Source organism: Coccomyxa subellipsoidea, assembly GCF_000258705.1.
Source record: "Coccomyxa subellipsoidea C-169, whole genome shotgun sequence".
Classification (NCBI taxonomy): domain Eukaryota; kingdom Viridiplantae; phylum Chlorophyta; class Trebouxiophyceae; family Coccomyxaceae; genus Coccomyxa; species Coccomyxa subellipsoidea.
Window position 1 is genome coordinate 325,345 of NW_005178038.1, and position 12,605 is coordinate 337,949.

Genomic DNA, 12,605 nt, shown 5'->3' on the forward strand with positions numbered 1-12,605 from the left:
AAAGACGCCCAAGGGCAGATCTGGCCTTCTAAATCTCGTAAAAGTGACGTCCTCGAACGCATTTACACGCTCATCGTTGCAGTCTGAAGCCCAGGAGAAGACAACATCAGCCCAGACAAGTACCCTGGAGAGAGGCAAGTTCAGCATGCATCTAATACACCCATATAGTGATCAGGAAAGTCAAGCTGGATTTAACAACCCAGCCGATGCCCTCAGATCGTCATGTAAGCGTCTGACTGGAAGTAGTGACAATTGCCAAGCAGGATGAAATCATATCTATGTAACATGCTCCTGAATGAAATAAATTTCGCAGCTCAAACGTTTGAGGCATCCAAAAAGAGTTTATCATGACATGATGGGGGTTCCAGGTGCTTTGGATGAACCAGCGCTGGTATTGGGCAACGTTGTGCCATGGAGACCCACTCCAAAACTCAGCAGAGTGGATGCGCCTGTGGACACACCCCCTCTCGTTGTTCTGCCCGGTTTTGGCAATTGTTCCAAGGACTATGAGTGCCCCAATGGCAACCCAGATGACAGCATGGTGGCGGTTCTCAGGGTGAGTGCCTGGATCAGCATGCCCGTATTCTGGAACCAAGGAGGACTGTCCATCACTGACAGTGACACTCATGCAAGGGCATCCTGTACTGGTGTCCATGGTACAGCACCTGCGCCTGCTGGCATGGAGTAAGCCAAAGCTTATTTCCTGCATACCGTCTGGGCTCCTTCTCTCAGCAGAGGAGTTTCTCATGGCTGCTGCTTACTTACCATCTGTTTTACTCCCATGTGTGAGGCTTGTGTTCCCAGCCAGATGTCATTCAAAGACCATTGGACAGAAGGGCAGTGAGCTAAATGTATGCACTTTGATGATGGACCGACGCTTTGCTGGTTGTAAAACACAACTGACAGCTGCTTGTGTTGTGACTGCAGAGGAGGGGCTTCAGGGTCTATGTGGCCCAAGTAGAGCGCAGGGACTGGCTGAATGTGGGGCGCGCAATTCTCTCCAGAAAGTACTGGGTCGGCCTCTGTACAGTAGACCCTGGTTACAGGTGCCTCCCTGATCAGGCCTTCTTCCTACAATTTTATACTTCACTCACATCTGTTGCCAGGATGAAGCTTAGGAAGCAATGTCAGCAATGTTGCATGATCCGCAAATGTGGAATGTTGTGAGAAGATAATGTTTGGATTCAGGGCTGCAAGGGGGGTGCATTCACTTTAACTTGCTGGGGTGTGACAGGTGGTACTTGGAGCGTATCCAGCAGGCTGTTGACAAGGCGCGGCTGGAGTGCGGCAGCGACCAGGCATGTCCCGAGTGTTATTTTTTCCTGACTTATTTACGACTGTCTACCGTCTGTCTAGCAAAACAAGCCTGCAAATTCTGTATGGTTGCAGTCCTTGTGACCACCGTTGCCCTCCTTCCTAAAGCATGTGAAGCAGGTGCTCAGGTCAGTACCGCTGAATGCTGGCTTTCCGTTAGTGTTGAGTCATTCCCCGTGCACTTTTCCAGGTGCACCTGGTTGGGCACTCAGCAGGCGGCTGGCTGGGCCGCGCATTTGTCGCAGACCCCCTGTACTTTGACTCCCCAACATGGGACGAAGGTGGGCTTCCCATCTTCCACATGAGGTCATATAGACATCCAGCCTTTCTCGTTTGAGCGCATGCATGCGTTATGCGCATGTGAGCCATAGCAAGCCATCACTTCCATACACATTGGTCTACACACGAAAGTAAACTTGCCATAGTAACCACCCCGGCTGGCGGGGGGCGGTATAAAACTGAGCACCATACCCACGGTTAATTGGGTCTTGCTTGGATCTGGCGAGTCCATCAAGGGGTAGGATTATAATAATAATAATTAATAATAATAATAATGATAGTAATAGTAATAGTAACCCCCTGCTTGAGTACTGCGTCTGCTAGATCAGCGCTGCTGGTGGGATTGCCGGGCCTGCATGGGAGTGGCCTGGCAACACATGGTCTCGCATTAGTTCCACTCTAAAGGATTTTCTGTCCTGCAGGGATCCCCCACCAGGGCATCAGCAGCCTGGTCACTCTGGGGACGCCGCATGTGCCGCCGCTGGCCACCTCCGGCCGTGACATGACTGGCGGCGCCCTCACCTGGGTCAACCTCCAGTGGCCAGGTCAGCAATTCCTCACCCGTTATTCTCACGTCGGCAAGTGGATGGCGGGCCCTTGCCCTGGTGTGTTGTGGTCCAGTCACATCAGAACAGCGCATGCTGTGGTAGGCACCTAAGTCCTTGTCAGTATGTTTTACTGTGATATTCTTGCTGTAGGCTAGCCCTTTGACATCGCAATACAATTTCCCTTGCAGCCCTAGCCAAAGTGCTGGGATCAGCGGTGGAATCAGTGCCGGCACGGAGCACAAAAGCCCTGGTGCGGAAATAAGAGAATTACTAGCATTGCTTACTTTGTTGCACGGACACGAGAAAATTGATTTTTACGCCGGACAGGGGCCCACTTTGCGGACAAGGGTGTGGGGTACATGTGCGTGGCCGGCTGCGCAGTACAAGCAGACAGACACGCGCCAAGAAACTCCATCGAGCGCTACGCCCACAGCAGCTACAGCCAGGTGGGCACAAACTCCATGCCTGATCTTGGCGCCTTTCTTTCCTCGTTTCAGCGTTAGGTAGGGTTGCAGCAGTCACCATCACTGATGTGCTACTCTGTACTGGGAAAATGTTCAAGAAGACTAATAATTATTATTGTTACACGCTTTTCCTGCCGTAAGGCAAGTTACGTCCTGCAGACAATCCTGCAGGTAAAGGCTGCCACAATCCTAACCCTTAATGGACTCGCCAGATCCAAGCAAGACCCAATCACCCCTGGGCACGGTGCTCAGTACTTATACCGCCCCCTGCCAGCCGGAGCAAGACTGATTTGTGCAATTCACCAGAGGGGAGGCTACTTGTGTGCTGGTCAAGGCTTGCTGTCGCACAAGTGGCACTCATCACTCAGGACTCGCTCATTTGAGACAGCAGCGAATGTCAGCTGAGAGAAAAAAATGAGAGATAGCAGAAACACAGAGATTTTCCCAGATTCAATCTTCTAATACACGCAAGCAATGCCCTCTCACCCGGACATCGCTGCTGCAGAACACTATCACTGCTACACATGGCATGCTCTTATTAGTTTGCTCTGTAATGCTTGAAGTAGCACTGAGCAGCAGAGATGGTGCATTTGTAGGACTGCTGTGTTAGTCACAGGGGTATCGGATATAGAGGGGCATATATCCGGTACAGGGAGTGCATGAGGGTTTGGTACTTGAAGATTGCCTGTGATACAACACCAGGCTGTAGACTTTTGTGGGCCCCGCAGACGTGGCTGCAGACACCCTGCGTGTATGCCCTATGGCCTTTGGCTTTGGGTTTGCCAACCTTTAATGAGAATTCAGTATAATTATCTGATTTTATATTATATTTATATCACCTTTAATTAGGATTTAAATTCACTGTGATTTGCACGGTGTTAAGTGACGACCAGGTTTCCTGCACAGGTGTGTGGTGATGGGCATGGGCACATGGGGGACTGTGTGGTACCTGTGGCAAACGCCCACCTGCAGGCGCGCTCTCATTCAGCTGCTAGCCAAAATTTTGCGCGCTCATGATGACACAAGGGGTTTTGGCAGGGCGGGCTACGGCATCTGTGCACCCTCATAGGGGTTTTTGGCGAGGGGGCTACGGTATCTGTGCACCCTCAAAGGGATTTTGTTTGGCAAGGGGGACTACGGTATATGAACCCTCAAAAGCAACTGATGCAAGGGGATGTACCGTATGTGAGGTTGCAATCGACTGGACGCTAGTATGTAGATGACCTCTGGGTGGGGCACCCTAGCACAGCATGCTTTGCAGAAGGATGCACCCAAGACATGCCTGGCTCGGGCAAAGAGGCACTTTAGCCTTGTCAAAGTATGGCAAAGAGGCATTGCATGCACGGCGCAGATCTACCTGAGATTATGTGACTGGGTGCAGGGTGCGAATAATCTGGTGCTGGAGGGCGTCTTCCACAGCATGGGCACTCACAAGGGCTGGCCCATCGAGCACCGCTGGTACGGCTCCAATGATGTGGTGGACCACTGGGCGCACTGCCTGGTAACCCAGTGACTACGCATTCGTCACCCAGTGACTGACCATCAGTACCGCCACCAGCTTCTGCTGCACGCCTGCCGGACGCCTCACTTGTGCCGAATTGGGCGCATTTCCATATCCGACAGTGACTACTCATTACCAAATCCACCTGTTGCAGGTCCTCTTACAATCATGTCCTACAAAAGAGGGCTGTTCTCAAATTTAGGGACTTTGCCGCTGCCCAGAAAAGGCCCACTCAGAAGCTCAGCAAGAGAAGAACGGCAAGAATTGGCGGGGGGGGGAGGGGGGGGGGGGGGGAGAGTTTTGAGGTATGAGCCATGCTCAATTGGCCAGCTGCTTGAAGTCATGAATAGCTCAATCAGAGCAAGCAGCACAATTACTCCTGACAGCTAGAAAAGAACGTGGCCCGGTATTTGTTGTGGCCTGGGCGCCGAAATTTTCTTTTATGGTCTGCTCAAAGTGAGCATAATGGTCAGCTCAAGTGTCAATAAGTTATGAGGCAGCAAGAAGCCAGCGTTGAGAGCATTCCATACTATTTGCTGCTGCTAAAGAAACATTAAAGGGAGCAGCTTCTTCTGCCCGCATTAGTAGTTGATATTGTGGCCGGTGGTGTGTGGCGCTAAAATGTGCCAACCCTCACGAGCCAGAAATTAAAGGAGTGAGCGCGCATATATTTAGTCTGCCCAAATTTCGTGCCATTTTTATTGCCCCTATATTGATCCCGATGTCGGTAATTCTGAAATAAGTGGCTCCCGCGTGCAAAGCCGTGCCGTGCAGTGGTGGCTGAAGGCAATTTAGTCTTTATTGCTTATTGCTGCTAGTGGTCCCTTGTTGTGGCTATCTTGGGTAAAACATGTGAAGTCTGGAGAGTGGTAAACAGGTGGACCGTTATATGGAAAAATCCGAGGAACGGGTGATTTTTATGCGTGATATTGGAATGACGGCTGTATTGTGTTCAGCAAACACTGCCTGTACCCCTTTGTATATTGGATTTAAAAGTGGTCCCCAGCGGTCATCAGTTGCCTTTTTAGAGTCAAATCGGCAAAGTCTTTAGGGGTCTGTGTCGTTTTAGATCCTTTTTGCGATCATGCCAATCAGATGGCGACACCAGACACAGCGAATGTGAAGTGGGTTGAGAGCATGGCAGGTACAGAACAGGAGACCGTCTCCTGTGGTGACCAAGTATGTCAAGGAGTTGCGCGCAGTGAGTTAAGGCAATCAAAAATTCACGGATCATTGGTAAAGTATACAATAGGAGCAGCAGGTGCTGTGCCCAGAGGGTGTCTGATCAAATCCAGCTGTGTCACATTGGCATGCCTTGTGCCAGCGCATTTCCTCTATGCACCTAGATCTTGTAATGAACAACGATTTGATGTGGGCATGCGCAGTATTGGCATGGAAAGCAAGGAGGAACTGATGTACTCTAGATCTAGATCTACGCCACATCCATAGGACATGGCACGAAGGATCTGACCTCACAACCTTGCAACTGCACTGCACACTGTGACATGTCTATGCCAAGATTAGAGTGAGTTGCTGCCATGCTTGCTGCCTTGTGCATTTTAGTTCTCTCAGTGGCTGAATGTTGTCCCTGAGAGTGTTCATCAACACTGCCAAAAATAAAGCACTACAAGCTCCCCACTCACATTCATTAGGCTTGAGAAACATCCAAAGAGGGGTGTCAATTGCACAAAAGAGTTCTCCTCATCCATGCACACTCCCTATACTGACAGCTCGGCTGGTAGAACCATACTTACTCTTGGAATTGGTCCCAAAACCCATACTTCAATGGGTTGAGTGGAACCAATTCCAAGCTAAAATCTCTGGTATAGCAGAACTTTCTTTGGTGGCAGCGAGGCTGGCAAACCTCTAATCAGCCCTCCACAATTTTGGTGCGATAGCCAAAAGGGCTGGTCTTGATGCTGAGCAGCTCAACCTCAAAGTCCAGCGTGGCATCTGGGGGGATCTCACCGACTCCCCTGCTGCCATACGCCAGGTTTGGCGGCACAATCAGCTTCCTCTGGCCCCCCACCCGCATGCCCCTCACTCCCTGTGCATCACGGTGTCAGAATTGCATTCAAATTCCTTGAAAGACAGCTTTGCAGAGCATTGTGTTCCCGCCAAGCCAGAACATGCGCATGCAGGTGAAGGCTGCCACAAGCTCTATCCCTTGCTGGGCTTTTCAGATCCAAGCGAGACCCAAGCTACTGTGGGCACGACACTGGATTTTTTTTATTTTCACCGTGTTTTGGGTCCTTTTGCTGTACATGTATTGTTCAAGTCAGATATAATAACATGCACCCATGATACTTTCTTATGGAAGGAAGGTGTTCACCAGGTCCAGGCCTGGCAGGGTCCCCCCGGCGCCCTGGGCCCCCACATCAAATCCCAGCGGGGTCCCCCCGGTCACGCCAATGCCCTGCCTGCGCACGCACCAACTATTTCAAAACCGGTCCCAGGATAGAATACTTATTATCATTGTTTAGCGCACCCTGGCTTCCAAACACACCATGCCAACCTTTTGATTCCTTCCAACATGAATTGGACCATGCAAGACTCTGCTGCTGCTGACATTTTCGGCGCCACATGAGGCCAGTAGCTGCCTTGGGCATGCGTCATCCAGCACCAAACATCGGCGAGCTGCTCAGCCTGTAAAGCTAGATAGCACATGCAAGTCCTGCAGGCAACCTGCGGAAAGACTGGGGTGAATTGCCTGGTATTTGAGCAAGAAATTGGACCCACCTGCTGGTCATAAAAGTCACGCCTCGCCACCGGGCTTCATAATGCACCACCACTCGCTCTCCCTCCCTTGCCAGCGCCCCCTTACCCTCAACCACATCATAGTACCTGCAAAGCCACCAAATTCCTCTCAGCACAAGAAAACTGCAGCATGCATGCAAAAATGGCATCTGATGCGCCATCTGTGCAGTGTCCTTGTCAAAATTAATGCTCACAACTGTTTAGAGGCCCTGCATGCTGCATGTGCAGAGTATGATAATCTGTGTCGGGCTTGTCATCTGCGCAGGGTGTTTAATATTTCACGGTGCGGACAATCAAGAAGCAGAATGGCAGAAGGGACGACCATGGAATTTGCAAGGACTCACTTCAGGCCCTGAGGCCCCTCTTTGAATTCCGACTCTGGAATCTTCAGCTTTCGTCTATTCTTCAGGTCCTGCAGCCAAAATGTCAGGGCAAGACTTGAAGGAAACCCTGTTGCAAAACAAGAGCAGCCTTGTATGTGCATGGTGCAATGATGGCTGTATATTTTGGAGTGTAATTGTGTCACCTTCTTGAACCCAGGAAGAGCATGTGCTGGCGCTGTAAGGCCAAGGCCTGCACCAAACTTATGCATAACGTCTGCATACGCTGAAGATTTTCCCCTTGTCGGTATTTTCTTGTTAATTTCGCCAATTTACATAGGCTAATCACGGTAAATGTGGTTTCACTCAAGGATCCAGGAGCGCACCTGCAGCTACTGCAGCCATCAGCAATGCTTCCCTCTTGGTCACTGCATTCGCTTGAATGCTCTCCTGATATTTGGAAGCACCTGTGCGCACAATGAAATATGCGTTAATGGGGATGTCTCCAGCTTGAAGCATGGGCATGGTCACTGACAAGTCATCGAGGGGCACCTGAAGGAGCAGATCCAGCGCCAGCAGAAACCCCCGTCGAGAATGCTCGACACCTAGGAGGTAGTCTGCAGCGGCGGGGCATAACTGACGAAGCGGGTGTGCAGGCCAGCTGGTCCATGCCAGCCGCTATTGCCATCCTGCACACGGCCACCGCTTATATCTAAATCAACGCAAAGATAATCAGTTGAATTTACGCCTTTCTGATTGCTATTTATATTGATCTGTCCATCCAGATGATTTGATCACTTGAAACACCACTCCTATCTGTTTCATCATCCACCCTACGCAGCTTCCGAATTCCCCGAAGCGGCCTATCGGGCAGAATCTAATTACCAGATCTGGTACAGCTTTACGAGTCGCTGATCGTAAAACACGCGACACCATAGACAAAATAAGAGGCAGGGAGCTGTTTGTGAAGTCTATTAGGAGTACCAGTGCAATGGATAATGATGGATCGAGGATCAAGCAGACACAGGCAGCTGCCTGGGGCAACAGCGCTGAGCAGTACGCTGCCGATGTACACGAGGGCGCCGGAATCATGATGCCATTGATAGCAGCCTACGTTGAGACGGCCAAGGAGGAGGTGAAAGGAAACCCACAGATCCTTGACGTCGCCAGCGGAACGGGGGAGCCCGGCATCTCACTGGCCAAGCTATTTCCCGGCGGTACTGTGACTATAACTGATATCGCTGAGGGCATGATCGCGGGAGCCAAGGGGCGTGCGGATCGCCTTTCGTTGAAGAACGCCAGGTACTGCATTGTGCTCTGTCATGCACTTTTACAAGACTGGATTTCCTGTGTACGTCCCATGTTACCAGCACAAAGCTTCACCAACTGCTTGCAGGTTTGCTGTGGCAGATGGAGAGAATTTGAGTCAATTTGGAGATGCAACCTTCGACGTAGTGACCTGCAACGCCGGCTTGATGTTCATGCCAAACTACGAGAGGTGGGTCTTCTTTAATTTTACCTTTGCACCTCACCTGCGGGCAACCCCAATATGACATAGACGGCATAAAGTTTGGTATAACCTCCAGCAATTGGCACATTCGATAGGCTGCTTGGAGTAACCCACAGAGAAATTCCGTGATCAGAGTCTTCCTGATGCTGCCTACAGGGCGCTAGCTGAATTCAGGCGAGTGTTGAAACCAGATGGGCTGGCAATGGTATCTGGTGAGGACCAGCTCCTTACGCTGTGCTGCCAAACTGCCTAACAACAGACCTCGCTTCTGCTCGCAAGGCAGAAGTAAATCTACCCTCTTGAGCTGTACTCAGGCAGGGCAGTGCAAACATTAAAAGGACGACACTTGCACAGCAGGGATGCTGAGTTACAGGGTGTGTCTCCCTTGTTTATGCAGCGTGGGGCGAAGAGGAGCAGACAAATGTTGCCTCTCTGATGCTGGCAGTACAGAGGGCAGTCGCCCCAAATGACAGCTTATTTGCAGATCCCAACATTCTGGGCAGCCGAGAGAAGCTGCTGCATTCCCTGGAGCGCGCCGGCTTCAGCAACAACTCCTGCAGGTAAGGCTACTTCCCCTCTCCTTTGATGAAAATGAGCATCCAGAAAACATGTCTAAAAAGTGACCTCTGTTCACACGCGCAAACACCCCCCTGCATAGGCAGGCATGATAGAAGGGGGGTTCCTGTTCTTGCTAACAGGCAAGAGCAGACAGGCCATTGCTAAGTCTGACAAAAAAGCTCAACTACTGTGCGCTGTCACGTGGGCGTGGAAGAATTTAAGCGTGCTCAGGCCTGCAGCAATGGCAGAATGTGGCTGTTGTGCTACCTTTGTCCAACGTGGTGTCCTTGCTGTGGGCTGCAGGGAAGTCAATGTGCCCATGCGCTTCCCAAAGGAGAAAGTCCGGGGGATGCTGCAAAATCCTGTCATAGCAGAGCTGCTGGATCGGCTTATAGAGCGGGGAGAGAAAGATGTGGCTGATAGCGCACATGGTGCTTTGTTGGATGCTGCTGCCAAGAAAGGCCTGCTGCAAGAAAATGGGGAAATCAGTTGTCCCACCAACATTGCCCTCTTTGTCACTGCGCGCCCCTGATGTCATCGACAGGTTGCATACCAGGGGGTATGGAAGGCTACTGTATGCTTTCAGTCACAATGTATTAGAGGATTGTAGGGTATAGTACCCCTGTAGAAATCAACATATGCTATTGAACGTTAACCACGATCCTCCTGTGATTGCTGTAGTGGGTATACCCTAGTAAGCCTGGAATCTTGTAGGGGTTTTTTCATGTATGTATGGAACGCGTGCCCGCAGTTGATTGGGTCTTGCTGGGATCTGGCAAGTCCAACAAGGGGTAGGATTGTGGCAGCCATAAACTGCAGCTTTTCTGCAGGACGCACCTTGCCTCTTCAAGACTTGGCAGGATAACAGAACTAATGGAACGCGTTGGGCACAATTCCGTATGACTGATGCAGCATCAGGCTTCATAAACAATAATTACCTTAACACTTCCAGCCTTTGCAATTGAACAGTGTTCCATGGAGAACCTGCCAGCTCATGCACATCAGCATCGAAGCCCCTTCAGCCTCAAACTTGCCAGCTTCCCTGAGCCAGGAAGCTAGAGAGAGGCGAATCCCGAGGCATGCATCGAACGTGTTACTTTGCCATTCCTTTAATAGCCCAACCGTGCTCAAAGTTACCAAGAACAATAGTGGAACAGGAGACAAGGCAGTGCTTTCCAGTGTTCGGTTGCGATCTTTCGCGATGGACCTTGAGACCTGCAAGATCAAGCAGACGCAGGCAACGGCTTGGGGCAACGGCGCTGAGCTGTACGCTGCCAATTTACATGAAGGTTCCGGAATCATGATGCCTCTGATAGCTGCTTACGCTGAGACGGCGAGGGCGGAGGTGAAAGGCAACCCACTGATCCTTGACGTTGCCAGCGGGACTGGGGAGCCTGGGATCTCATTGGCCAGGCAATTCCCGAACGGCAGCGTGATTATGACTGACCTAGCCGATGGCATGATCGCGGGAGCCAAGGGACGTGCGGAACGCCTTTCAGTTAAAAACGCCAGGTGATGGCCCGCTGCTGGTTTTGGCCCTTCGTGTGCCTCGGAAACTATTACACAAAGTTGTCAAGATGTATTTCTTGCTGCAGCTTTGATGTGGCGGACGCAGAGGACTTGAGTCAATTCAAAGATGCCACCTTTGACGTGGTGACGTGCAACTGCGGCCTGATGTTCATGCCAAACTACGAGAGGTGGGGTCCTATATGCCCGCCTGTGACATCCTGGTACATATCATAGGTGTTTCATGGTTTTATCAAAAACGTTGATTCGTCTGCATTTGAGGGGCGTGTGTGTATGGGATTCCAAGCCAAGCCAGGATACTTTATGTGCCTGCAGGGCCCTGGCAGAGTTCCGGCGAGTGCTGAAGCCAGATGGGCTGGCGTTAATGTCGGGTATATAACAGATCCCAGGCACAACATTGGGTAACCATGCATTCAAAGAGCTCTGCAGGTGCATGCACCTGTGCTACAAACTTTTTCATCTCTGCCCTTGCGCAACCTTGTACTATGCCACAGCGACCAAGCTGTGGTCCTGACAAGTGCAGCAGGAGCGTCTGCTGCACAGCAAACCTTGAAAAGCATCACCGCAGTGCCCAGATGACACTACAAAGAAGGATACCGTGGTTGCCAGTCCAAACCCCGCACTTTTCTGACTTGGGGGATGAATTCCTTGATGCAGGGCTCATGCGCTGACTTGTGTGTCGTGTCTGTGCAGCGTGGGGTCTGCCGGAGCACACGCAGCTCATCTCGCTGATGCTGGGCATGCAAGCGGCCGTTGCGCCAAATGACAGCTTGTTTGCAGACCCCAACATCCTAGGAAGCCGCGAGAAGCTGGTGCACGCCGTGGAGCGGGCGGGGTTCAGCAATGTCTCCTGCAGGTGTGCAACCTGCCCTTCACAGGCAAGCTGTGCAGTGGCTCTGCAGAGACGTCAGGACCCATGTCACATCCCTTCAATTATACGCAGGACAGATATATCCTTCTACTGCTCACAGACATTTGTAAAAGAAGCCACCCTTTGCAATGCCTGCTTGTGATGCCCCGGGTATAGTGGATCCTTCCCTGTTGAGAAAAAGGCGGCGAGCATGCAGGGTTGATGCATCATGTGGCACAATGTGGCGCATGCAGGCTGCATGCATGCGTTGTTACTGAAGGAAAATAATGTGGTGGGCTGCAGGGAAGTCAATGTTCCCATGCACATCCCCGCGGACAAGGTGCGGGTTGCGCTGGTGCAGAATCCTCTGATTCGCCGAATGGCTGGAGCGGCTGATTGAGAGAGGAGAGACTGATGCGGCTGACCGCGCACATGCCACTTTATTGGATGATGCAGCCAGAAAGGGGTTCTTGCAAGAGGATGGCACCATCCAGTGCCCAACCAACATCGCCCTCTTCATCACTGCGCGCCCCTGATGGGATTTTGTGGTGCTTGGTGGACATGTTGGCCCCACACTGGGGCCAACATGTCAAACAGGAAATTTGACCAATTGAACTTTAAAGAATTTCTGCGCTTGATGATGCCGTTTGCAGTTTGCAGTGGTTGATGTGGGATATGTGTGGAAGGGCCCGGCCAAGCACAATCATATCTGCCCAACGTTTCTAAGATAAAATGATATAATCTACCAAATATCGAATAAATCGCTATTACATTAGGAAAATGTCTTCAGAACAGGCCGCATGCATATGTGTATTAGCCACTTGTCGTTAAATTCCTTGTTGCAAAAGAAGACGCGAGAGGAGCCAATAGCATGCAATGACCTGATGTTGCCAGGTTAAGCCGGAACAGTATTGTGAAAGTGGACAAAACAGTGAAAGCCACATTTCCAGCTGCGTGGCTAGGTACTTTATTAAAAC

The 12,605-nt window shown here is 51.1% G+C and overlaps 4 protein-coding genes across 4 annotated transcripts; 3 read left to right on the plus strand and 1 right to left on the minus strand.

Moving 5' to 3' along the window:
* Positions 1-355: 355 nt before the first annotated feature.
* On the plus strand, positions 356-4,118 carry COCSUDRAFT_35925 (hypothetical protein; the record flags this gene model as incomplete). Its single annotated transcript, XM_005648926.1, has 8 exons — positions 356-556; positions 928-1,046; positions 1,235-1,262; positions 1,505-1,595; positions 2,016-2,138; positions 2,469-2,587; positions 3,512-3,577; positions 3,987-4,118. The coding sequence occupies 8 exons, from the start codon at positions 356-358 to the stop codon at positions 4,116-4,118; spliced, it is 879 nt and encodes a 292-aa protein (XP_005648983.1).
* A 1,858-nt stretch (positions 4,119-5,976) lies between these two features.
* Positions 5,977-7,588, minus strand: COCSUDRAFT_61865 (FKBP-like protein; the record flags this gene model as incomplete). The annotated part of the gene is made up of 6 exons (XM_005648927.1): positions 5,977-6,153; positions 6,439-6,526; positions 6,846-6,950; positions 7,208-7,275; positions 7,390-7,436; positions 7,570-7,588. The coding sequence occupies 6 exons, from the start codon at positions 7,586-7,588 to the stop codon at positions 5,977-5,979; spliced, it is 504 nt and encodes a 167-aa protein (XP_005648984.1).
* Positions 7,589-8,165: 577 nt separating this feature from the next.
* Positions 8,166-10,128, plus strand: COCSUDRAFT_65359 (S-adenosyl-L-methionine-dependent methyltransferase). Its single transcript, XM_005648928.1, has 5 exons — positions 8,166-8,485; positions 8,580-8,681; positions 8,850-8,905; positions 9,091-9,253; positions 9,555-10,128. Exons 1-5 carry the CDS (start codon positions 8,175-8,177, stop codon positions 9,781-9,783), a joined length of 861 nt encoding a protein of 286 aa, XP_005648985.1. The 5' UTR covers positions 8,166-8,174; the 3' UTR covers positions 9,784-10,128.
* Positions 10,129-10,409: 281 nt separating this feature from the next.
* COCSUDRAFT_65360 (S-adenosyl-L-methionine-dependent methyltransferase) lies at positions 10,410-12,520 on the plus strand. Its single transcript, XM_005648929.1, has 5 exons — positions 10,410-10,763; positions 10,847-10,948; positions 11,094-11,149; positions 11,472-11,634; positions 11,932-12,520. Exons 1-5 carry the CDS (start codon positions 10,453-10,455, stop codon positions 12,026-12,028), a joined length of 729 nt encoding a protein of 242 aa, XP_005648986.1. The 5' UTR covers positions 10,410-10,452; the 3' UTR covers positions 12,029-12,520.
* Positions 12,521-12,605: the final 85 nt, after the last annotated feature.